The sequence below is a fragment of the Haliotis rufescens genome, unplaced genomic scaffold (genome assembly GCF_023055435.1).
Source record: "Haliotis rufescens isolate VD_foot unplaced genomic scaffold, xgHalRufe1.0.p SCAF_5, whole genome shotgun sequence".
NCBI lineage: Eukaryota > Metazoa > Mollusca > Gastropoda > Lepetellida > Haliotidae > Haliotis > Haliotis rufescens.
The window spans coordinates 12,349,087-12,374,849 of record NW_025964223.1 but is presented as its reverse complement, the minus strand read 5'-3'; the positions used below and the strand labels follow the sequence as shown (position 1 = coordinate 12,374,849).

The 25,763-nt window shown below is 41.1% G+C and overlaps 1 protein-coding gene across 3 annotated transcripts; it reads right to left on the bottom strand.

Moving 5' to 3' along the window:
• Positions 1–4,861: 4,861 nt before the first annotated feature.
• On the bottom strand, positions 4,862–22,082 carry LOC124138220 (perlucin-like). Of its 3 annotated transcripts, none has more exons than XR_007218304.1 (5): positions 21,901–22,082; positions 20,717–20,805; positions 7,913–8,006; positions 6,290–6,804; positions 4,862–6,227 (listed from the first exon to the last, which is right to left on the bottom strand). XR_007218304.1 is itself a non-coding variant. In XM_048383886.1 (4 exons), exons 1-4 carry the CDS (start codon positions 21,953–21,955, stop codon positions 6,587–6,589), a joined length of 456 nt encoding a protein of 151 aa, XP_048239843.1. In that variant the 5' UTR covers positions 21,956–22,082; the 3' UTR covers positions 4,862–6,586. The 3 variants fall into 3 exon arrangements, 1 of the variants encoding a protein (XP_048239843.1); XR_007218305.1 differs by having other exon boundaries at positions 4,862–6,196; positions 6,352–6,804; XM_048383886.1 differs by having other exon boundaries at positions 4,862–6,804.
• Positions 22,083–25,763: the final 3,681 nt, after the last annotated feature.

Here is a 25,763-nt window from a genome sequence, read left to right as displayed (position 1 = left end):
TCTCGTTAGACCTTCAGGACGCGTATCTACATGTACCAATAGCTTCCGAGTTCCAGAAGTACCTCCGATTCGAATACCAAGGTATTCATTACCAGTGGGCGGCCCTCCCGATTGGAATTTCTACGGCCCCGTGCTTTTTCACACGGATCATGAAGACGGTCGTAGAATGGCTCCATCGGCAGGCGATCAGGGTCGCCTTCTACCTAGACGAAGGGCTCCAAGCTCACCAGTTTACAGTAGCCCTTCAAGGTGGGTTGGCGACCACCCTGAGTCTACTACGGTACCTCGGGTGGATCGTCAACTTTCAAAAGTCGGACTTGGTACCACCTCGGGTTCTACAGTACATTAGGATACGCTTCCAGACGGGAGTCAATCTGGTCCAGGAACCTCAAGACCGTTGGGACAAGATTGTCAGCAGCGTTCCGTGACGTCTACATGCCTCGTCGTCGGTGCAAACGTGGCAGGAAGTCCTCGGTCTGTTGACATCGGCCCAAGACTTGACCCGTCGAGGTCATCTTCAACTTCGTCCGCTGCAGAGATTGCTGTACCCCCACCTGGAGTTTCCCAATCTCCTGGTTCCACTTCCGGCGCAGCTACGTTGTCATCTGGAGTGGTCATCGAACGTTTGCGAGGGCGTCTTTATGAACGAGCCTCCGTTCATACTACACCTATTCGTAGACGCGTCATTGGAAGGCTGGGGAGCGCACTTCGGGGACGACCAAGCGGCCGGGCGGTGGTCGCCAGTAGAAAAGGTCCTCCACATCAACTACCTCGAGATGGAAGCAGTGATTCGGGCGGTCGAGTTTTGGAAACTTCGACTCCGTCGGAAACGGCTGATGATACAGTCGGACAACTCCACAGTCGTCCACTGCGTCAACAAACAGGGAACAACTCAGTCGGCGGCCCTTCTGGACCTGACATTCAGGTTCTTCGCCCTCGTCAACGACTTGGACATGGGCTTACGCGCCCGTCACATCCCGGGGGCCAAGAATGTGATTGCCGACGCCCTGTTGAGACCATCGAGGCCGTCTCCCACGGAGTGGATGATCCAACCGACAGTCTTTCATCTGCTGACAGATCGACTCTGGTTGCCCCAAGTAGATCTCTTTGCTGCCCCGTACAACAACCGCCTCCCTCGATTCGTGTCGCCGGTTCCAGACCCATGGGCATGGGACCACGACGCTCTAGCGATATCGTGGGGGGTCTAGACGCTTACGCGTTTCCACCAACGGTGCTGTTACCATCGCAACTGGTGAAAGTTCGTCAAACGGCCAACCTACGTCTGCTTTTGGTCGCGCCTTATTGGCCGGCCAGAACATGGTTCCCGGAACTTCTTCAGATCATCGTTCAACCACTGTTCCCGTTGCCAGATCGAGACGACCTCCTTCTTCATCCTCACACCGACGACTTGCATCCGGGGATAAAGAACTTCCAGCTTCACGCCTGGGTTGGCTTAAGACCTCGTTAATGAAGAAAGGCTATTCGGCTAAAGCGGCAGCGCTTGTCTCGTCGGCACATCGAGTTACGACTCGTAAGCTGTAAGATGACAAGTGGACCACTTTCTCCATTTTCGCCAGGTCTCATGGCTTCAACCCGGCGGTAGCGACCCCACCACAGGTGGCGGAGTTCCTAGTCTCTCTCCGGTCATCTCGGCGTCTGAAAGGGTCGACGATCTCGACATATCTGGCAGCTTTGGCTTCAGTAGTGCCGTCTCCTACGGGCGACAAGCTCACTAACGTGCTGGAGTTGCAGAAGATTCTACGTGCCTTCATGGTTGAAGATCAGTCACGTAAATTCCGACCGCCGGCCTGGGACCTCGATGTCGTTCTGCGCAACCTGTCTCGTCAGGCTTACGAGCCTCTCGATAAGGTCGCGTTCGACTTATTGTCTCAGAAAACGTTTTTTCCTTCTCTCGCTGGCTACGGCTGCGAGAATTACGGAAATACATGCCATTGACGTCGGTCGGATTACGTTCGATCAGCGTAACCATGGCAACGTCCATCTTGGTCTCCGATGGGATTTTTTAGCGAAAAATTAACTTCCTGGCCAAGATCCGAGAATATTCAACATTCCTTCCTTGTCTGCCATTATGGGCCCTCATGATCACGCTGATCTCACCTTGTGCCCAGTTCGTGCGCTTCGTATTTACCTGCAGCGTTCTGAACAGCGACGACAACATTTTCGACGGCTGTTCATACCGCTCTCAACCAATGCAAAGAATGAGATTACACGTAATACTCTCTCATTTTGGTTGAGAGCGGTAATTCTCAGAGCTTACGAGGCGCAAGGACTCGCACCTCCCACCTCCTCTCATCCGCACGAAGTTCGAGCCATCGCTTCAACATTAGCACTCCACAGTAATTGTTCGCTACAAGCTATTATGGAGGGCTGCTTTTGGAGATCTACTTCAGTGTTTGCTTCGCATTATCTTAGAGATATCTCCACAGAAGATGTTGAAGGACTCAAACAGTTTGGTCCACTCGTGGTGGCACAACAGATCTCTCAGAAAAGACAGTGAATTTGTGTTTTATTCACTTTGGAGTTCTTGCTCGACACTTCGTGACATATAACAGGTTACAATAAAAGCTGTTGGTGAATGTACGCATTCTTATGGTTTTTTGTTGCGTGTAGTACTTCTGTTTTTTATTATGGTTATTCGGTGTATGCATCGTCTTCCCATACATTGTAATACTGCTCGTATTTTTTAGTTACCTTGTCTACGGCGAGTTGTTCTGTAACTAAATTATACGCCGACCACACTTCGATCGCAATTCAACTGACGTGTGCAGTTGTCCTGTCGCTTCGATAATTATTTGTGAGTCGAAGAGCATTAAACATGCTGTTTTAGTTACCTTGTATACTGCGAGTTGCTCTGTAACTAAACTATTCGTCGACCACACTTCGATCGCTGTTCAACTGACGCGTGCAGTTGACCTGTCGCATCGATAATTAGTTGTGTGTCGAAGAGCATTAACCATGCTGTGCGTTCGTGATAAACAACTTGTCTCGTCCGTGCATCTGGTCGAATGTTCTATTGTCACTACAGGGGTGAGGAACTTGGTACATTCGACGTGAAAGTGGTCACTGCCTGATTACTTTCCCGACCCTCCTTCCAGTGTTCCGTCGAATTCTACCCATTTGTACGACTGAAAACAGACTAAAACATGGGTTTTTCAGATTAAAAACGATGTTTTATTGGTCTGTTTTCAGTCGTACGTTCCCACCCAGCCATCCCCACAGGGAAGTAATCCAGTCCAGTCCTGCTTGATGGCTTATTCTTCAAGATTTGTGACATGTCATAGGGAGGTGCGTGCGCAACCGGACGGAAACAAGTTTAATGTTTACATTCCAGCTTCTGGCTTCCTCTAAACGTGCGACTAGACGGGAGGGTATGAGAGATACCCATTTGTACGACTGAAAACAGACCAATAAAACATCGTTTTTAATCTGAAAAACCCATTTTTCGGAAATTGAATTGCCCATGATTAAGGGTGCATATAACACACGAGTGCGTATTATATGCGAATAAATAAGTCTTGTATACATTGATCAATCGGAAGGGGTGCTAATTGGGATTGTTCACTCGCCAATATATTAGCAAATGTCGCCGTGGGCGCTTATTAGAGCGGACCGCTTATTACGTCGAATACGGTATATGTTTCCCAATTCCTGCTGTTATAGATATAGCTAATGTTATGGCTTGGTAAAGGTGACTTATATTTCACTGAGAACAGGACGTAGATGGAAGAGGATTGAATGCTTAGTTAAACATTATTGCAGTGAATGCAGTGTTAATATTTAAAAATAAAATACCCCTAAATTCAGGAAAATAAGAATGTTATTAAAAAAATCCCAATTATGAACAACATAATGATTTTTCCTAATTTGCCTGTCAAGGGCACTCAGTTTATAATTCTAGATGAATCCCTGCTATTGAGTAAACCCATCCTGTCTGTCTACTTTGATAATCCCTGCTGTCGAGTAAACCCATCCTTGGGCTAAAACAAGGACTGACAGCTCGGGAGTCAGTATACTGTGTCTGAGTAGGGTATTCATGTTAAACTGCGGCATGGTATCTCAGTGAGCTCGCACTATAAATCGGCATCAGTCCGGACTAGTACAAAAAGTCTCACACACAATGCACGCATGAACACACGGTGTTTTATAAGTGCAATAGTCTTGGGCGCTACGTTAAGTCCAATTTCACCTAACCTCACCCAAACAACTTAATACCTGTAACAAAAAATGTGTGAAATCAGTTGAATATCCATTTTTCTTTATCATATTCTCATTATAATTGAGAATATTTATCCCCAAAAGATCTTTAGTGGGCATCTAGAAATATGCTCTGTCCATCTGTCCCGAGCGTTGCCCTTTAACCCCATTAATATTTCTATACACAAAAGGAGAGTGTTGAACTTGTGCCGTTTGCTATTCACAAAATATAAAACAAAAAAGAAAAGTAAAACTGTTGCCTTTCCAATCGACAAGGTTGACTTTTGTCAAATATGGGTAGGGTTTGTATCCAGGGAATAATTAATAAATCATTCAATATTTCTTAGTGAGATGTTGTATTCTCATTGAGGATGTGCTGAACTTGTGTGTTTTAAGCTTGTCAGGAAATGTTAAACAAAATATATGGAGTTGTGAAATGTTGTATTATGTACGAGGGTTAATCGAAAAGTCCTAGGCCTCATTGTCAGCTCCCAAGACAAACACCACCGAGTGCTGCGGAATATGTGCATTATGTCATCTTCAAATATGTCTTCTGTTGATTCACAATATCAGATTGTTGTGTTGTGTGGGTTAGGTTGAGATGGTTTTGCATGCACATGTCAAAAATGACTAAAACAATCAAAGCTCTTGTATATGCCGTCTATTTCTTATTTAGAAGGCAAGTACATATGCAGTTTAACAATACTCAGAAGAAAAATGTTTAGCAACACCTTACATTCTTTGAAAAACTGAAAGAAATGTATGTGTACAGTTTGATAAATGTTTCCAGATTGGGATAACACCTACATACTGCATGAGCACATCACACCTTGCCTACATGCTGCATGAGCACACCACACCTTGCCTACATGCTGCATGAGCACATCACACCTCACCTACATGCTGCATGAGCACACCACACCTTGCCTACATGCTGCATGAGCACACCACACCTCACCTACATGCTGCATGAGCACATCACACCTCACCTACATGCTGCATGAGCACACCACACCTTGCCTACATGCTGCATGAGCACACCACACCTCACCTACATGCTGCATTAGCACACCACACCTCACCTACATGCTGCATGAGCACACCACACCTCACCTACATGCTGCATGAGCACATCACACCTCACCTACATGCTGCATGAGCACACCACACCTTGCCTACATGCTGCATGAGCACACCACACCTCACCTACATGCTGCATTTGCACACCACACCTCACCTACATGCTGCATGAGCACACCACACCTCACCTACATGCTGCATGAGCACATCACACCTCACCTACATGCTGCATGAGCACACCACACCTTGCCTACATGCTGCATGAGCACACCACACCTCACCTACATGCTGCATTAGCACACCACACCTCACCTACATGCTGCATGAGCACACCACACCTCACCTACATGCTGCATGAGCACACCACACCTCACCTACATGCTGCATGAGCACATCACACCTCACCTACATGCTGCATTAGCACACCACACCTCACCTACATGCTGCATGAGCACATCACACCTCACCTACATGCTGCATGAGCACACCACACCTTGCCTACATGCTGCATGAGCACACCACACCTCACCTACATGCTGCATGAGCACATCACACCTCACCTACATGCTGCATGAGCACACCACACCTTGCCTACATGCTGCATGAGCACACCACACCTCACCTACATGCTGCATGAGCACACCACACCTCACCTACATGCTGCATGAGCACATCACACCTCACCTACATGCTGCATGAGCACACCACACCTTGCCTACATGCTGCATGAGCACACCACACCTCACCTACATGCTGCATTAGCACACCACACCTCACCTACATGCTGCATGAGCACACCACACCTCACCTACATGCTGCATGAGCACATCACACCTCACCTACATGCTGCATGAGCACACCACACCTTGCCTACATGCTGCATGAGCACACCACACCTCACCTACATGCTGCATTAGCACACCACACCTCACCTACATGCTGCATGAGCACACCACACCTCACCTACATGCTGCATGAGCACATCACACGTCACCTACATGCTGCATGAGCACACCACACCTTGCCTACATGCTGCATGAGCACACCACACCTCACCTACATGCTGCATGAGCACATCACACCTCACACCTCACCTACATGCTGAAATGATCTTGTTGCTGTTATTTGCACAGTGTTTTCCCTATCCAATTGTCACAAGGAATCTGTTATTCGAATTTAATATTTAATACCATTATGATACCTTATTCAAAGACTGTGGTTATGTTTTATCTTCAGAAAAGGAAGGTGTTGCCCAACATTTTACTGATATTTGTAAAGACTGATTCTGATTTTAAAGGTTTTTCTCACAGATAAAGTTTAAGCGGTGATGACACTGATAATCATTCCACTTGTAATTAAACTCCTTTCTCAGTCCCAGACAGTTTTCAACTCCTTTGTCATTATTAGGGTTGTTACGATCCCAGTTGGTGTACGTCATGGCCTTGTTCCCCTCCCACAGCCACTTCCCTTCAACGTTCATGTCAGTAGCACCAAGCCAGTAATCAGTACCTGAAAGGAGTAAGTGAGTGAGTGAGTGAGCGAGTATGGTTTAGCGAAGCTTTTGGCAATATTCAGCTATAAAAGGAGGGGAACACCAAATGTGAACTTCACACATTGTCCCCACGAGGAGGTTCAGTCCCGGGCCTAAGGTTCGGGCGAAGGCTTTATCCACTAGGCTATCCCTGTCATGATCAAGAGTTCACAATGTTAATAAATTACACTTTTTCAGACGGCACACATCACCCGCGACGTTTCGAAATAACAAGAATGAAATAATCAAGTTGGTAGGCTAGCTTCATTGGTTAAATTAGCGACTTCAGCCAATGGTGGTAAGCCATCACAGATGATGTAGGAACATAGTGTATACAAACGGTTGAAGAAGTGATGATGCCACTTCCCAAACAGTACACAATTGCGTTGGGATTGGAAGAACAGTACATGTACAGAGTGAGTGAGTGACTTGGACGTATTCTAGTTATACCACAACGTGTCAACATAATGATGGGAGGAAAGCCCGAAGGTCTTACACCTTTACCCTTTTGGGTATGGTGCTGATAAACCAAGAAACATAATCGGGGCAAACCGGAATCGAATCGAATCATAGGTTTCTGGCATGCCCAAGGGACGCAACTCTGCACAGCGAATTGCGGCGCCTCAGTATACTAGTATACTAGCATCACCTAGCATCCTGCTGTACTTAGTGATGTGTTCAATTAGGAATGGCAAAAACTGCCACAACACCTGCCATGTTGTAACTTCTTGTTCTATTTTTTCCAATAAGTATGCTATTTATGTGACTCAAAATGTTCTGGTAATGTAATAAATGTATATATATGTTAAGGCAATGCCAATTCTTAGCCAAAACACATCTCAATTTGGCAGAGGTAAAATTGTACAATAACAAATACGATATATATTTTTTAACAGAAGTGAAATGTTCTTCAATCATATCTAAGTAAAATGCCATTGCGTTTGCCTCAAGATGCTTCACATCTGCTGAATGCAGTCATCCAGCAGAGTTGTGAAACTAGCGACGGTGCTTTATTCTCTTCCAGGTGCATGTAATCAGGGCCTGGTTAGGCCTCCTACCACTACCAGGGAGTCTACCATAACTCACCCTTGCCACGACGTCTGACATGGCCCCTCAGAAAGTCATCCTCAACTTTGCTGGTTATCCTCGCCAGGTGACTCTGCATATACTGACAGTATGTCTGAAAATATAAAATTGACTCCACTGAGTGTTTTTGTACAGGCACGATCGAACACTGAAACATTGGTAGTAATTGTCGTAAATAAAAACACAAAACCTTCGGGGCGTCGGGAAGCCTAGTGGTTAAAGCGTTCGGTCGTCACGCCGAAGACCCGGGTTCGATTCCCGACGGGGGAACAATGTGTGAAGCCCATTTCTGGCGTCCCCCGCCGTGATATTGCTGGAATATTGCTAAAAGTGGCATTAAACCATACTAACTCACTCACTCACAAAACCTTCACTACTAAAAACTATATAAAAAAGTATACTCCGTGTATGTGTACTACCAAATGTTAATGTTTAATGGTACGTCTTGTAGAGGCTAGTGAGAAGCCAATCTGGAACACAGTTGCCATGGACATATTTTCCGCTACAATCCGGGTTTCACCACCCATGCCTCAGGTACCCACAGCAAGAAAAGACAGTGTAAGGAATGTTGTTGGTTAGTTTGTTGTTTAACGCCGCACTCAGCAATATTCCAGCTATATGACGGCGGTCTGTAAATAATCGAGTTTGGACCAGACACTCCAGTGATTAATATTATGAGCATCGATCCACGCAATTGGGATCGATGACATGCATTAACCAAGTCAGCGAGCCTGACCACCCGATCACCATTGATCAAAGCGTTGTTGCCGTCATGGTAGAATGGAGATAAACCTACTGTGTTTTGAAATTTGATGTAGTCCCACTGTAGAATAGAAACCTCTTTAGCGCGAGGTTCCAAATTATAATAAAGAGGTTTCTATTCTACAGTGGGACTACATCAAATTTCAAAACACAGTAGGTTTATCTCCTAAATATATATATTTTGATCATGAACCTACATTGTTTCAAAAAGAGCAACATTTCATTCATAAATACGCGCCTAAGTTAAATGTAAAGGCGTAAGTTATTTGTCCATTGTCACCTTGGTATTGTGACGTCATAGTTTCCTAAATGTTATGACGGCACGAGGGGAGATTTTATTCTGGGGGCGAATATATTTCGTGACACCGGCAGCCAGCCAGCATAGTATCTCTGCCACAGGCCAGTGCCATGTGACGATTCGTCACATCTTTCACAGTCCATTCAAGATATTCCAAGATATTCCATTCATCCGTTTCATGTTTGACAAGTCTACACATTATCATAAACAAATGTCAAAGAAAGTATCCCAATACGTGAACATCTACTTGAAGCCCAACGGAGAGCTAGCGATACGGTCACTTTGATGTATACATATATATTGTCATGCAACTCACTGTCGCAGTTGTAGTAGCATATCTATATAATTATGCAAAACAATATGCAAAGCTCCCCCAAATACTTGCACTAGTCCGTTCTATACTGATACTAAAAAGCGCGTATGTTTACAAACAAGAGAAAAGTCCGGTCACGTGATATGCAAATTAGCCTGTGGCAGTGGTGTTGTGCTGAGTCACCACTGCGCCGGAGTGTGATCGCTGCAACGAAATTGCATCACAATGCTTTGCAGACCATTGTGATGTCACCGGTTACCATGACGTCACAATCAAATGACATCACTAATGGCTCTGCTACTGAAGCTGTTAGCAGTACTCTTTACACTCAAGACACTGCTTATTACTGTTTACAAACTGAAAAAGTTGGAAAATGATGATGGATGATAAATAAAATCTCACCCTTGTGTCTTTTGATATCAAATATATCAACACTCGTTGATATATTTGATATCAAAAGACACTCGGGTGAGATTCTCTATTTGACAAACAGATAATTAAGAAAATACAAGATTTGATTGACGGCGCCATTGCTTTATTTGTTTTTGTTTTGAGAAAGAAGTAATACAATAAATTATAATACGGTTATAACGAACACGCTTATAAAGGAACTGACGGATATAACGAACTTATTTTTTGGTCCCGACTACTTGCTGTAGTCATGGTGTATGTGTACTTATAACGAACTACGGTTATAACGAACTAAAATTAGTAGTTCCTATGAGTTCGTTATAACCGTAGTTTACTGTAGTTTGAAAGATGTAAACAAACCTTTAAGAGAAACCTTATCTTTATGTCACAAAGCTATACGTGTACATACGAAAAACTAATTATGAAAATGTTTCTTAAAGTATATATATATATATATATATATATATATATATATATATATAGTAATAATTAAATAAGTGGAGTAAGATTGAACACAGTTTTAATAGGCTAGCGCTTTCAACTCGTACCACGTACGAGTCTCATCAGGCCATAACTGAATAACGGACATGTAGTAGTAACATATAGTTACGTGACGTCATAACATTTAGGAAACTATGACGTCACAATACCAAGGTGACAATGGACAAATAACTTACGCCTTTACATTTAACTTAGGCGCGTATTTATGAATGAAATGTTGCTCTTTTTGAAACAATGTAGGTTCATGATCAAAATCTATCAGATAGATTTTCGGATGATATGAGTTTATCATTGATGCATTGAAGTTGGTTATTACCATTAACATGTTTTATTTTGATGGATCTTATTATTCACAAAAGAAAGGAGTAGCCATGGGTACTAAGGTAGCCCCTACTTATGCAACCCTTGTGTTGGGATTTTTAGAGAATATGTTTTATGATAAGGTGAGAGATACTCTTGGTGAATCTATGAAAGAACAAATTGAATATTTATGGAAAAGGATTTTAGACGACTGTTTTATCATATTAAAAACCAGTGAAAGTCAACTTACCGCTGTTCATGAAATTTTAAATTCACTTAATGCGTCACTCAATTTCCATATGGAAAAAAGCGAATCCAGTTTAACCTTTCTCGATGTAAGAATCAATTTAATATCTGGGAGATTTGTACAAACTGATATCTTTTATAAAGATACTGACACGCACCAATATTTGGATTTTGGATCATGTCACCCGTATCATACAAAACGAAATATCCCTTACTGTCTCGCAAGACGTATTTGTACCATTGTTTCCGGGAATGATGTTAAAACTACTCGCCTTGCTGAACTTAAGAGTTTCCTACTGCATCAAAATTATCCCACAAAGCTAACTGAAGATAGCATACAGAAGGCGCTAAGTATTAAGCAACTAAAACTGAGAGAAAAGTCTGAAGAAAACAATATGGGGAATAATTTAACTCCAGTATCTACCTTCAACCCTAATCATGAAAAAACATTATCCATGGTTCAACGATACCTGCCTATTTTGAATCAAAGTATTAAAATGGAGAAGATATTAAGCAAATACAAAATTATCAACAGCCAAAGACAACCCAAAAATCTTAGAAAGATTTTGACAAGTTCTAGATTTGATTCTGTTGTCATCACTCCACAGGTTTCTAAGTGCGGTGACAAACGTTGCCTAACTTGCAGCAATATAATTGAAGGCTGTTCAGTCCAAATAACAAAGGACACTAAATTTACTGTAAAACAAAACATGTCTTGTGATACTAGAAAACTTATTTACTTGATTGTTTGTAGTGGATGTAATGAAAAGTATATCGGAAAGACAGAACTTAAATTAAAAAGAAGAATGAATCTTCACCGTTCACAAATAAAGGAGCCACACAACCGCACGATTCCACTCAGTGAACATTTAGAAGCATGTGGAAACGGCAACTTTTTAGTTTTCCCGCTATATAAGCTAAATTTTGATCATGAACCTACATTGTTTCAAAAAGAGCAACATTTCATTCATAAATACGCGCCTAAGTTAAATGTAAAGGCGTAAGTTATTTGTCCATTGTTACCTTGGTATTGTGACGTCATAGCTTCCTAAATGTCATGTTACTACCACATGTCCGTTATTCAGTTATGGCCTGATGAGACTCGTACGTGGTACGAGTTGAAAGCGCTAGCCTATTAAAACTGTGTTCAATCTTACTCCACTTATTTAATTATTACTATATTGTGCCTGAGAGTTAGAACTTTACTGTGCTTTTATATATATATATATACAAAAATGAGGTAAATGTTCACTCGGTGTACATGTAATATATAATAAAATAATAAAGTCCACGTTAGTCCATCATCTTCTTTATATCAGTTTCATACATAGTACTTTCGCTGTCTCATGACAGCTCTTCAGTGTAACTGACATATACATATAATGACGTCATACTTATGATGACGTCATAAATTACAACTGTGACGTCACAATGTATTTACACACTCCAGCGACGACACTGAAGAGCTGTCATGAGACAGCGAAAGTACTATTTATTACTTGCCCGTGAAGAGATCACCCGTTTAATAAACATACAGCTGTATTACACATTGTGTAATACCAAAACGCGTGCTTATGTACTCTCGGAACACGTTTCTAGAACAAATATTGAAAGCTCTCAACATCCCTTGGCTTATTCAACGACATTGCATTTGGAGATGATAGATCACTGAGAGGAGCTTATGCACACTCGATGACCCAAGCAACCTTGTTGCTAGGCTGACGTCATATGGCATTGTTTCGCCAAAGGATCTTGCAACAAAATTCCACAAATTACGTCATCGGGTATTGTGACGTCATTGTAAACTTTGAGGTGCAAGGCCCCGTTCCACAAGGCGATCGTACTGTAGCACGACAGTCGTTGGTCTAAGTTAAAGTATGTGAGTTGCGATAACCTTAACGCTACTATAATTTTGTGGAACGGACGACTGAATTCTAAAGGTGGACCGTTGTATGGTATTAAATTCATACGTTTCAACTTTTGACGTGTTTGAAGTATTATTGTGTTAAACTCAATTAGATTATGCCGTTGATCGTGCAGGTGTCAGCCTATTCACACTCAACAGTATAATTCTAAAAACGTTATAAATGGCAAGTAATAAATAAAATACTAAACTCGCTCCCGTGTAAAACCAATTTGATGAAACTCGTGAATAGTTGTGGTATCTGACTCGCTTTCGCTCGTCAGATACCACAACTATTCACTCGTTTCATAAAATTGTTATTACACGGGAGCTCGTTTAGTATTCTATATGTATGAAACTGATATAAAGAAGATGATGGACTAACGTGGACTTTATTATTTTATTAGTCGAGCACAATGATCAAAGGGAGCAACTCTATAATACGAGTAATTGTTAGATAGATGTCAAAACATTTTTTAAAAGAAACCATAGCTTTGTCTTACACATGTATAATCATATTTATACATACGAAATGCATAAATCTTTTTATGAAATGAAATGAAACTATTTTTTTTAAACCTTCCTAACTGTAAATTATTACATATACATGTTTGTGTTAGTCCGGAGGACTCAAATGACTCCCCAGGCTCGACGACTCTAAGAGTTATTTGAGCCTAGGCTCAGATGACTCCCCAGGCTCAAATGACTCCCCAATTTGTTTTGAAGAATACAAATGTTTTGACACTAATTGCACATCAGTCCGTGAATGTCGTACACAAATAATATTTTTTTCGATGAAACAGCACAGTATTTTCGATGATTGCACCCCATGTGAAATAACCAGATTTTTTGCATGATAAAATTCTATGTGATAAATTATCAAGTCATTTCGTTTGGACCTTTTAAATACTGTTTCACATCAGCAACTTTATTTTCTGACATAATGGCTGGTATTGACGCTTTAATTTAGAATAGGGGGAGTAGTTTAAAAATATATTACTAACGTGACTACTGTAGATACACAAAACATTATTTATACCATTCCGCCCAGACAATGTGTCACTGCCATAATCGAACGTTCAATACTAGACGATGTAACATATGTGCCAGCAATTTGTTTCACCATCTGGGTTACATATGTTTTTTTCCTAGCTCATGCATGACTTGTGATGGTCATAACATTTGAATACATTAACAAGTGATGACTTTATATCAGTAGTGGGTCAAAGTTACCTAATTTGAATTAAATTCCACCTCGGCACATATTATTTTGTGTATACGCTGTATAGCCCTTGGGTGTGTTCTTGAAATACCTAAAATACTATTGAAGTCAAATTCACTCTAAAGGTCAAGTTTACTCTGGTATAGTGAAGTTTGGGGGTTGCATTGAAGATAAGGTTGTGCGCGGTTAAAGGTAAGGTGAGTGGAATGATCATAGTTCTGCTTCATTGTTGTTGGTTGGTTTGTTGTTTTACGCCGCACTCAGCAATATTCCAGCTATATGACGGCGGTCTGTACATAATAAAGTTTGGACCAGACAATCCAGTGATTAATATCATGAGCATCGATCCATGCAATTGGGATCGTTGACATGCTTCAACCAAGTCAGGGAGCCTGACCACCCTATCCCGTTACTCCAGTCTATCCGGGATAGAATAGGTCTCCAGCAACCCATGTTTGCCGTAAATAGCGACTATGTGTCGTGAGCACATGTTCATGAATCACTATCAAATAGTGATGATACCTGGTTTTCGCGAGAAGGTCAGTGTACCCTTTCCCACCTGTGGCAGAGTCAGTAACCATGGATACATCCTATTCTGAAGGTGATGTAAGACCACATACCTAACAGACCCGTGAAGATTCCGGGGTAGAATAGGTCTTCAACAATCCATGCTTGCCGTAAAAGGTGATGATGCTTGTCGTAAAAGGCGACTAACGGGATCGGGTGGTCAGGCTCGCTGACTTGGTTGATGCATGTCATCGATCCCAATTGCGTGGATCGATGCTCATAATATTAATCACTGGAGTGTCTGGTCCAAACTCGATTATTTACAGACCGCCGTCATATAGCTGGAATATTGCTGAGTGCGGCGTTAAACAACAAACTAACCAACAACATTCCTTACACTGTCTTTTCTTGCTGTGGGTACCTGAGGCATGGGTGGTGAAACCCGGATTGTAGCGGAAAATATGTCCATGGCAACTGTGTTCCAGATTGGCTTCTCACTAGCCTCTACAAGACGTACCATTAAACATTAACATTTGGTAGTACACATACACGGAGTATACTTGTTTTTAGTTTTTAGTAGTGAAGGTTTTGTGAGTGAGTGAGTTAGTATGGTTTAATGCCACTTTTAGCAATATTCCAGCAATATCACGTCGGGGGACACCTAAAAACTAACTAGCGGTTTCACTCCTGGCCGCTCAACCCTAGATAACCTCGCCCGACTAGAACAAGATATTAAGACAGGACAACTAAATAAACAATATACCACAGGCATCTTCTTAGACTTCGCTTTCCACTGAAAAATATTTAGTCCTTCCATTATTGGGTTCGGGTGATTGGTGATTTATTTTTTATTTTTTATTTTATTCGGTGACTTCTTTTAGATGGAGGTTAAAGAGGAAGAAGGGAAGATGGGTTAATTTTAGATTGAAAGCTACTTTGTGGAAGGATTTCATGCTAGCTTTTGGTGAGTTTTGACTATGTATGTATACTAGGAGTAAGGTGAGGTTATTTAGGTTTTGGGTGTTAGCTGGTTGGGGAGTTTTGCGGTTTAGTTTTTTCTTCCTTTTTGGGGCTGAGAGGGAAGTTTGGTTTGTTTTAGTTGGAGTACTGTCTATTGTTTCCTCAGTAGTGGAGGAAATCTTCGTCATCGGTTAGATTAGGTTTAGCTGTTTGAGTTTCCATAGGGGAGGCATGTGATGTGGAGGGTTGTGTAGGTGTTTGCGGGATGGGTGTAGCTGTGGATTTCTTAGTGTTTGTGTTTTGTTGTTGTGCTTGCTTGTGGGGGAGTGTTGTTGCCATGTGGGCTGTAGGGTGCTTGGATGAGGGTCGTGTTTTGGTTTGTTTTGCATGCGGGCCGGGGGTTGATGTTTTGGCTATGTTGAGATGTGGGAGGGTTCGTGGTTGGTTGAGTGGCTGCTTGTGTGTGTGAGGTGGGTGCAGTTTCTCGGTAGGGGCCCCAGACAGAGCTGTCGGTTATGGGTGTGGTGTTTGTTTGTGGGATGGTGTTTGGGTGTGGTGTAGGGAGGAGTGGTTTGGATGCGGGTGTAGCAAATTTTCGTGTTTGGATTTTGGCCGTGTCTATGTTTATGTGTTTGTTGGCCTGCTGGGTGAGTGTGTGTCTGTGTGGGCATTGGTTTGAAAGGGAAGTGTGTTGGATGGATTTGCAGTGGATGCACCAGGGTGTGCATGTGCCTTGGCAGTATGTTTGTGCGCATTTTTTACATTTAGTTTTAGGGTATGTGCATTCGGAGGCAGTGTGATTGTATTTGAGGCACTAAACCCAGATCAAAGCGGCTTCACTCCTGGCCGCTCAACCCTAGATAACCTCGCCCGACTAGAGCAAGATATTAAGAGAGGAAAACTAAATAAACAATATACCACAGGCATCTTCTTAGACTTCTCTAAAGTTTTCGACATGGTATGGCACGACGGGCTAATACAAAAACTTTAAAAAATAGGACTCAAAGGTCAGATAATAAACTACATCCAGGACTTCCTAAACAATCGTAAAATAACCGTGGGTATAGACCAAACACTATCGGACCAATGTCCCCTAGAAAATGGCACTCCCCAGGGCGGTATCCTCAGCCCCACCCACTTAAATATAATGATAAACGATCTATTCGATGGCCTATCCCCTTAACTAAACACATCAAAATTCGCGGATGATCCGCACTAAAAGCATTAAAAGCATTAAAATGGCCTAATAATTACTCCAAAAATCTCTAAATAAAATACAACAATGGGCTGACAAATGGGGCTTCTCCCTTAACTCAGAAAAAACAACAGGAATAGTATTCAAACTCCCCAGTTAGAGCCAGTTAGGCATCTTAGGGTGTTTAGGCCTTTACTGCATTTAGTTGTTAGGTTTTGGATGTTAGCATCCCAGGTGAGATGTTCATCGAAAATAAGTCCTAAGAATTTGGTTTGTTTTTGAAATTTGATTGTTTGGTTGTTTAGCTGGCTTCTGATGGAGACGATGTTTAGTTTATATGCTAGTCGTTAGGTATAAAGATTGTTTAGTAACTTTAGAAGTTCTAGGACAGTTATTAACACGTGTCGTGTCAGCCCTATGACATTCGCGATTGTCAACTTCCAGAAAACATCCTGTGTTGGTTTAACATGAATTAGTAAAGGTTAATTAGGGATGTCCAACACGTTAATTAATGTCAAAACACTGTCATTTCCTGCCCAGGATATCGCACCCCTAAACGCTAAGGTCGGTGAGAAACATTCTCATCAAAGAAAACAAACAGTGAAGACTGTAGATTCGGTTACAGGCCGGCAAAGCCACATTTCGAAAATAGATAGCCCAAATTGATGTGGCTCTCGCGGCAATGGTTATGGTTGCGTGATTGTATAATGTGGCTCTCGCGGCTATGCTGTCAAAACGTGCTTTGTGATTCTAACAGGTTACCGTATATAACAAAACAAGTCTTGTTTTCTCATTTTTTATTCAACAAGGATAACATATTCATCAAAACTTTACATTGATGAATATGAATAGCATATGAATATCATAATGGATTTAATGTCATTACTGCAGATGAAGGAGGTCGCCCACGTGGTCAGCATATTCCATCTCACTCAGGTGTTGGTTCAGGAGCTGGATCTTGAGGGACGCAATACGTGCATGGATTGCCTTGTACTTCTTTCTTCGTGGAGGTTCTGACCACTGGTGAGAGAGTCTCAGGACTGCAACCTCTTTGAGTGACTGCTCTCGCTGAAATAGCTTCACTACCTCGTAGATGTTCGGGTGACACTTCTTGGCAAGTTTCTTTATCTTGTTGTGCCACCCTTCCAGGTGATTGTTGGTACGGTGGCCTTGGCTTTCGAAATGGTTCCAAATCTCTGGCATGAAGGCCCATCCTTGAACCCAACTGGTTGTCACGTAGTCCATGAAGGCAGTCACTTTAGGTGAGGTGGGTGAGTCAGCAAGGGCATCAAGTCACACATCATCCACTTTGTCACGAGGTACTAGAGGGAGGGCAGCAGCTCTTCTCACCAGCTTCTTCACCTCCTCATCTTCCTTATAGTCCATCACCAGACCTTCTTTCTGCACCCTCCTCCAGATACATGATACAATGTTCTTGTCTGTAGTGAAGATGAGGATGTCGTCACTAACACGGTGTAGGAACTGGTCGCCTCCCTCAGTCTGGGAGTACTTCTCCTCCAGCTGGATCTGGGGTCTGCTGTCAGGAAGGCGGGGCAAGGTCTTGTGTCTCTGGCGGTAGAGGATAGTGGTGAGAGACTTCAGGGCTGGTATCTGCTTCAGGGGGTCATCTGAAACAATGTCGTGATGTTGGCGTAGTCTGGATATCTCCTCTCCGTAGATAGTGGGTATAGGGGTCGTTTCTGTCCTCGCTCTCTCCATCAGTCTAGCCTTAAAGGCATCAACCTCAAACTCGGATGATAGTTGGTCGTGGGAGTGACCCATGACCTCAATGGCGTGGAGCAACTCAGACTGCTCTTAGACCAAAACTTAAAGCCATCATAGTACAAATGTACGCCTCCTCTAACACTTTCAATGAACTTTATTTGAACTTGTGCGTTTGCCATGGTTCTGATATGGAGTGAACACGACGTCACTTAAATATGTTATGAATAGCAGGATGAACTCAATGTCAATTAAGACCGCCTTTGATCTCTAAAGAACACCACAATTAGTAATTTAAATGTGGGACACTCATTTAAAGGTATCTCTAAAGAACACCACGCTTAGTAATTTAAATGTGGGACACTCATATAAAGGTATCGGTAATCGGATTAATTAATTACCCGCTAGAATAGGTGAAATGCACTCAGCTGAAAATGTGGCTCTACCGGCAATAGCCATTTCTGAAATGTGGCCCTCCCGGCTAGACACCGTAGATTCCCGTCGTCTAGCTACAAATCCTGTGATGTATTAAAGGTTGAAGAACTTTGAACTGAACTGTCCGAAAGTTTATATCTAAAATTTTGGAATTGGATACAGTGATAAAGTCTTATATCAATATGTAGACTCATAAATATTGGTTTTATGTTTTAACGGAGATATGATATTTTCTTATGAAATATCGCGTATTAGTGTTATTTGCATGCTTTACCATTCATTGTACCGTTCTAAACCATGTGAATGTTGTAATATCAGTCAATCGGGTGGGCAAACAGCCCAATCCTCGCCCTATAAAGGGGTATGTCAATCATTTTGCAATTTTAAATGACCCCTGATACTTTATGAATACTTTATGACAGTTTATGGAGTCAAAATCAATGCTGATTATTCATAAACTTATTGCTTCGTACTATAGGCCTGTGGCCTCTTCAGTGCTGAATAAAGATTGAAAATACATCAGTCAATCAAAGATGAAGGTAACTTTATACATCAGAGTTCTTGAGAATTAGTTCATGTTTTGTTCTTAGACTTACATTTCAACCATCGATTGTGTTCACATGTAGACTCAAACTGTCATATTAAAAAAATGTATACAGACAACAAAAACTGTATTAGAAACAACAAACTCTGTAAACTTTTAAGCATAGTTTTTGTATAGCATTTCAAAAGCCTGGTTTGTTTGCATTAAAATCAAAACAAAGGAATCTGTAATTAAAATGTGTAAGGTGAAAAAGCTTTTACATAAAAGAGCAAAATACATGGGGGAGAGTAAATATATAATTCTGTATAACTTTTCTTGAATGGAGCACATTTGAAAAAAAAGATAATCCAAGCACTTTTCCTTTCGTTTTTCATAATCATATTAAGTTGTATATAACGTATGAATCCCTTCTCAGATTCACCGCCAGCCCGATTATAACAATTACATGATCACTTTGCTTTGTCGATGCCGGTTGATGTTGTTCAATACAGGCTGATAGTGGGTGTTTTTGAATCTATTCTACATGCTAATCATTTCGGGAAGATGATACACATTTCTCTATATTTTTGGTTACTTTGCTTATATAATTTCCGATTATCATTCTTAGTTTTACCTTTTCGCTTCTGCTGCGGTGATATCCATCCGAATCCAGGACCTTTGCATAGTCCAGATTTAAAGAATATACATCTAAACGTACGCAGTTCTTAAAGACAAAGTAGATTTTATCAGTGCTGAATTAGATTAGTTATGATGTTGTATGTTTAACAGAAACCTGCTTGCACCATGATATTCTAGCCACTGATCTTACACTGATACCATTTTCATATCGTAGCCTGTATTAAGGAATATATTTTAGATCTAAAATCAGAGTATAACGGACAGCCTGAGCTGGAGGCGCGCGTGGATATATTGACAGTATTTACGTAGTTAGTGTTAAAACTGAATGTTTGCGAGGATTAATAAGATTTCTGAATTCTGTTACAACAGTAACCGTACATGTATTTGTTACATTAAGTCATTTCATTCAAATTTGTTTGGTATGATTATGTCTTATAATTATTTTAGGATGGAAGGTACAGTTACCAAATAAAATATGCTGAAATATCAATTCATTATGACCATATTTCATAATCTATTTTTTAAAGTAACCCTCCTTACATTAAAGATAACTATTTAAAGAATATAGTACTTAAAGACATTGCAACAAACCGAATAATCAGGGGGGAGACTTTATACTGGCGCGAAACATATCCGCCCGGGGGAGATTTTATTTCAGAACAGATTCTCCGGGGGAGAATTTGTACCGGTATAAAATCTCCGGGGGGGGGGGGGAAGTATTGTACGGGGGAGAGTTTATACTGGGACACCGGCCGTATGGAACTCTGGTTAGGAGAGTGTGCAGCGATATCTACACTAGATATCGCTCGATCTCACCCAGGCGATATCTCCTGTGAGAGCCAGTTTTGGATGATAAAGCGCACTTACCTTCGCCTCAGCGAACGACGCCACTGTGGTTGAGATCCAGTAGCAGGAGTCCCCGTGACGAAGGAATCCCAGAGGACACCGGCCGTGTGCTTGTTCGGAAAAAAAGTGATTAAACCACAACTATTACGTCGTCACTTTATCATTTTAATGGCCTATTTTTTTCACGAATGAACAGTTGGCTGTACGCGAGTCATGCCTACGACACAGCGTGGTCCGGTGTATCACGGGATTACATTGATATTTAAAATTAATTTGTGATGCTTTCGGCAAGAAAAGACTGAATCTCAATTTGTAGCATCTTGCCAATAAGTTAATTGAGTAAACGCTATACAAAAAATATTGTGCATTATTTGCATATTGGGATCAGATCATGAGAGAGACAACTCGCATCTAGCGAGGAAATATTACGATATACGAGATTGAGACGTTACGAGATATATCCCGTGTATATTGTCAGAACATCAATCATTCATACATCTGCAAGACTCGTATTACAACATTCATTTTGTGAGATCATGATCAACTGATTGACGAGTTTGATATTCGAGGTCTGATTGATAAGTTCTGAAACTCACATTGACCTAAAGATATTAAAATAATTTAGTTTTCAACATAATCCCTTCCACCTTGATACACTTTTGCCAACGTAGAAGTCCTCATGACTGTCCATATCTTTCCCCACACCTGCTGTGACGTCATCGTTCGTGTAGAAATGGGTTTCGGCTAGTGCTCTTCTCGTGTTTGGGACCACAAAGTTGATTGGTTGGTTGATTGTTTAACGCCGCACTGAGCAATATTCCAGCTATAGGACGGCGGTCTGTAAATAATCGCGTCTGGACCAGACGATAAAGTGATTGACTTCTATGAGCATCGATCCACGCAATTGGGATACGATGACAAGCATCAACCAAGTCAACGAGCTGGTAGGTGGCGGACCCCGTTAGTCGCCTCTTATACGACACTATAATCGCCAAATAATTGTTATCAAGCCAGAAGTGAAGAGACGAACTGACGGTGTTACACATGTCCAAAGCTCACTTTTAGGTTCAAGCATCTGGACTTAATGGAGACCATAATTGACTTTAGTTTTATGAGATATTTTCTCTTGAGAACATGGCGATGTGCCTTGGAGTAAGAAAGGCAATGCACTCCGCTGAAGTAGACAGAATTAATACATGAATTACCTGCAGCCAGTGATGCAAATGTGAGCAGCAGGAATGATACGACTTCGAGTCTCATGCTTCTGGTTGGCAGCGTCAGACTTGAATATTGGGAGGCACAGCTATATTATAGGTTATACTTGCAGCAAGGCAGTAGGTGCGAGTGAGGATGTACGTGGCTTCAACAGCTTTCATAACATCATGTTACCAGTAAACGAGATGATATTCTGGTCTGACGCCTTCACTGGGCAGTTACGTTAACTTGGTTGCAGTATCTATGCATGGTGGCAGGACATTTGGGATGCTTGATGGTGTCAGATCCTGTTAGTTTATTCCACAGCAGCTGTATCAACACTCGCAATAATGATTTATATCAAGTTATTCATTTCGTTAAACCTTTACGTCACATCGGCAATATTTCAGCCATATCGTGACGAGAAATTTCACTTTTTAATACATGTGTTTTAACTAAATTAAAACCTGTCATCGATGGACAGTAAAATTACTAGAATATCACAGATTAATATTTAAAACTAGCATACAAGTATAAAAGATATCACTGTATATAACGGTACAATATAAAAAGGGCTATAGATGCTAGCAGCTTAAGGTAGATCACCATGCTAGGGTCCATGGGGACTTACTGTACTTTTGTTACCTGCATGGATCCCAGCCGGATTTACATCATCCCTTCAGCTGTTGGCGATTAATGACAAATCTAGCCAGAATAAACGAACATATATACTACGTCTAAAAACGAGCAGAAATAAACATACTTTGAAAGACGTGGTCTTACATACCCTCTCAGGGGGAAAATAATTTTACACTACTTTAACCCCCTTCGAGGATATAGCCACTAACAATCTCAGTTACTGATTAATTCTACTAATTATTAAAGTTATTTATTTATTTACAAAATATAACAATAACAATTTATGAAGTAATTCGATTTCCTTTAAAAAAACAATAATTATATGACTATTTACCTGATAAAAAAGATCCTTGATACATGATACTTTGAAATATTTATCCCTTGTGATGGAAAAATCAATGCAATCAAGCAGGACATGCTTGATCGTGATTCTTTCATCCCAAGGGATGCAGAATGGAGGATCCTCACCTTTTAATAAATATTCATGAATATATCTAGAATGGCCAATACGACATCGTCTTAATACGACCTCTTCAAATCTGGACTGACAACCCAAGTAGGTATAACCGATATTTACTTTTATTGCATGTTATTTATTTATACCCACTTGAGCAAGTTTTGAAACATGAGGACGAACTGCAATGAATTAATACTCAAGATAATACACAAAATAACTTTTTCATATAAATATCGATATCAATAACTGAAATCAATACTATATATGTTGAAATGGCTTCACATATTGTTCAGTATCTTAACTCCCACAAACGAGTTTTAAAATGGGATGGGCTCCGAATAAGTCGCACCTCCAATGTTCTGGGATTTATGACCGCCTCCGTGGTCTAGTGGTAGAGCGGCCGCCCGCAGAGCGGAAGGTCCAGGTTTGATCCCCGGCCGCGCCATACCAAAAAACCGTTAAAAGGTGGTACTTGTTATTACCATGTCTGGCACTCGGCATTAAGGGGCTAAACAAGGACTGGTCGGCTCGGAGCCGGTACACTGTGTCAGAGTGGGGTATTCATTTTAAACTGCGGCACGACTAAGGGACTAATAGCAGCCTGGTGACAACTTGACATAGCCGAGTTTAAAACTTTATTAAAACAAATTTACACATGTCATGAGGGAAAGCACCAAATAATCACACATTAAAACAGCCACGTGGTTTATCATGGTTTTGACTGCTTTTAGCTGTATATTAAGAATATCAGAAAATCAGACAATGTGACATGTTAACAATCGAATCTAACCCTTCAAACACTTCAACGAGGATGATGTCACCTCAAGGTAAAACGTACCCTTGCCCCTATGGATTAATATGCTATACTACTATTTCGTATTATTATTTGCCTACTGATATATGACAGGGCTGTGGTATGGGAGCGTATTAGTGCAACAGTCTCAAATATAGCATCTACGTATATAGAGGTTATCACGCGAGAGTAACTTGGCCTGTTCTGTCATAACGTTAAGAAGTTCAGTCAGATGTAGCACCAAAACGAAACAAGGTAACAATTCATACATATTTAGCCTAAATCCATCTATTTTTATTTGTGGAAAAGGTTTCAAGCCTCAGAGGTCTAAAAGCACACATATGGCTACTGATCCCGCTTGGCGAGGCCAAGTGCCCTGGCAAATAGTTTCGAAATTTATATCTCCAAAGTTGCCAAAACTTATAAAATGCCTTAGTTACGTCTCATTCGACACTGATTCTCAGTATATAAGACTGTTCTTTTGATAATTGTAGCAATTATCCCTGTAGTTTATCCAGATTCACGATGTTTAATTCTGACTCGATCGCCGAATGACAAGTGCGACGCCATGTTTGTTTATAAACACTGAAAGTAGTCCCTTGACCTTTGATTTTTGCATCTCTATCCGCATATGAGTGAGTGAGTATGGTTTTACGCCGCTTTTAGCAATATTCCAGCAATATCACGGCGGGGGACACCAGAAATGGGCTTCACACATCGTACCCATATCGGGAATCGAACCCGGGTCTTCGGCGTGACGAGCGAACGCTTTAACCACTAGGCTACCCGACCGCCCCTATCCGCATATGACCCCAACGGATATAGTTTTTATCCGTTGGCTTTATCCTGCCGAGAAACCTACCCATTATATGATAAATAATATTATCTACTATTATCTACCTTTAGCGGAGCTGAAGAAATCACTCGAATATGTTGTTTGTCATTATTTCTCCATTACAGAAAATAGGTTTAGGAGGTAAAACGTGAATATGAAAGCATGAGAATTAAAAATAAATATAAAAAATATTTAAAAAAACCCTTTTTCAAACCCGTCATCTAACGAAGCACTGAAAGTATAATTCTGCAGTTTGTGTTTTTATTTCAGAGCTAATTGATCGACAATTTGAAATGATCCGGGTACGTTATACAAATATGGAAAGGCCAAATAAACACACTGCCAAACATTTAATTAGTGAGAGAAGAGAGAGAAAATATTGTTTATTAAAGTGTCACATGTTATATACACTTCGTAATACGATATATACAAAACAGTAAAATATAACATCCGGCCAAATATGACCTACGAGACACTATAAAACATATCAATCATAAAACTATTCAGTTGAAACAGAATAACTCCCGACACCGCGTTGCGCCGCCCACACACCACGTCATACATACATACATACATACATACATACATACATACATACATACAAGTCATACATACATACTTGGCTTAAAATGAAATTGCCTTCTTTTAACCATGTTGTAAATTGATTTGGCTAAAATACATTGGAGCGATTCTTCGTTCATAATAGAAATAAACTTTTCTAAACTACTCATATAATGAAATGTTTTATCTACAGAAGTTGCTTCTTTAGCTAAGTTGTATCTTAAATCATCATAAAATGGACATTCTATTAAAAAGTGACATTCATCTTCAACATAATTTACATGATCATTAGTAGGATTGGCGTGACAATATTTACAAGTCCTATCCAACAGTGGGGTAGGTGGCTTGGCGTAACGGCCGGTCTCAACATGTAAAGGTAAAATACCACATCGAAAGGATGCTAAAAGTCTTCGATGATCTCTAAAACGTACATGACATAAATAAGGCTCAGCAGTAGTTGATGATTTGTACATTCTGTATGTGCGTAATTTATTGCCATTTGGATTATTCTTGTCATTCCAAAGCGCAGTATACCACATATCACAATCTTCAGCAGTTAAGAAACACTTTACACGGTCAACACACTGTT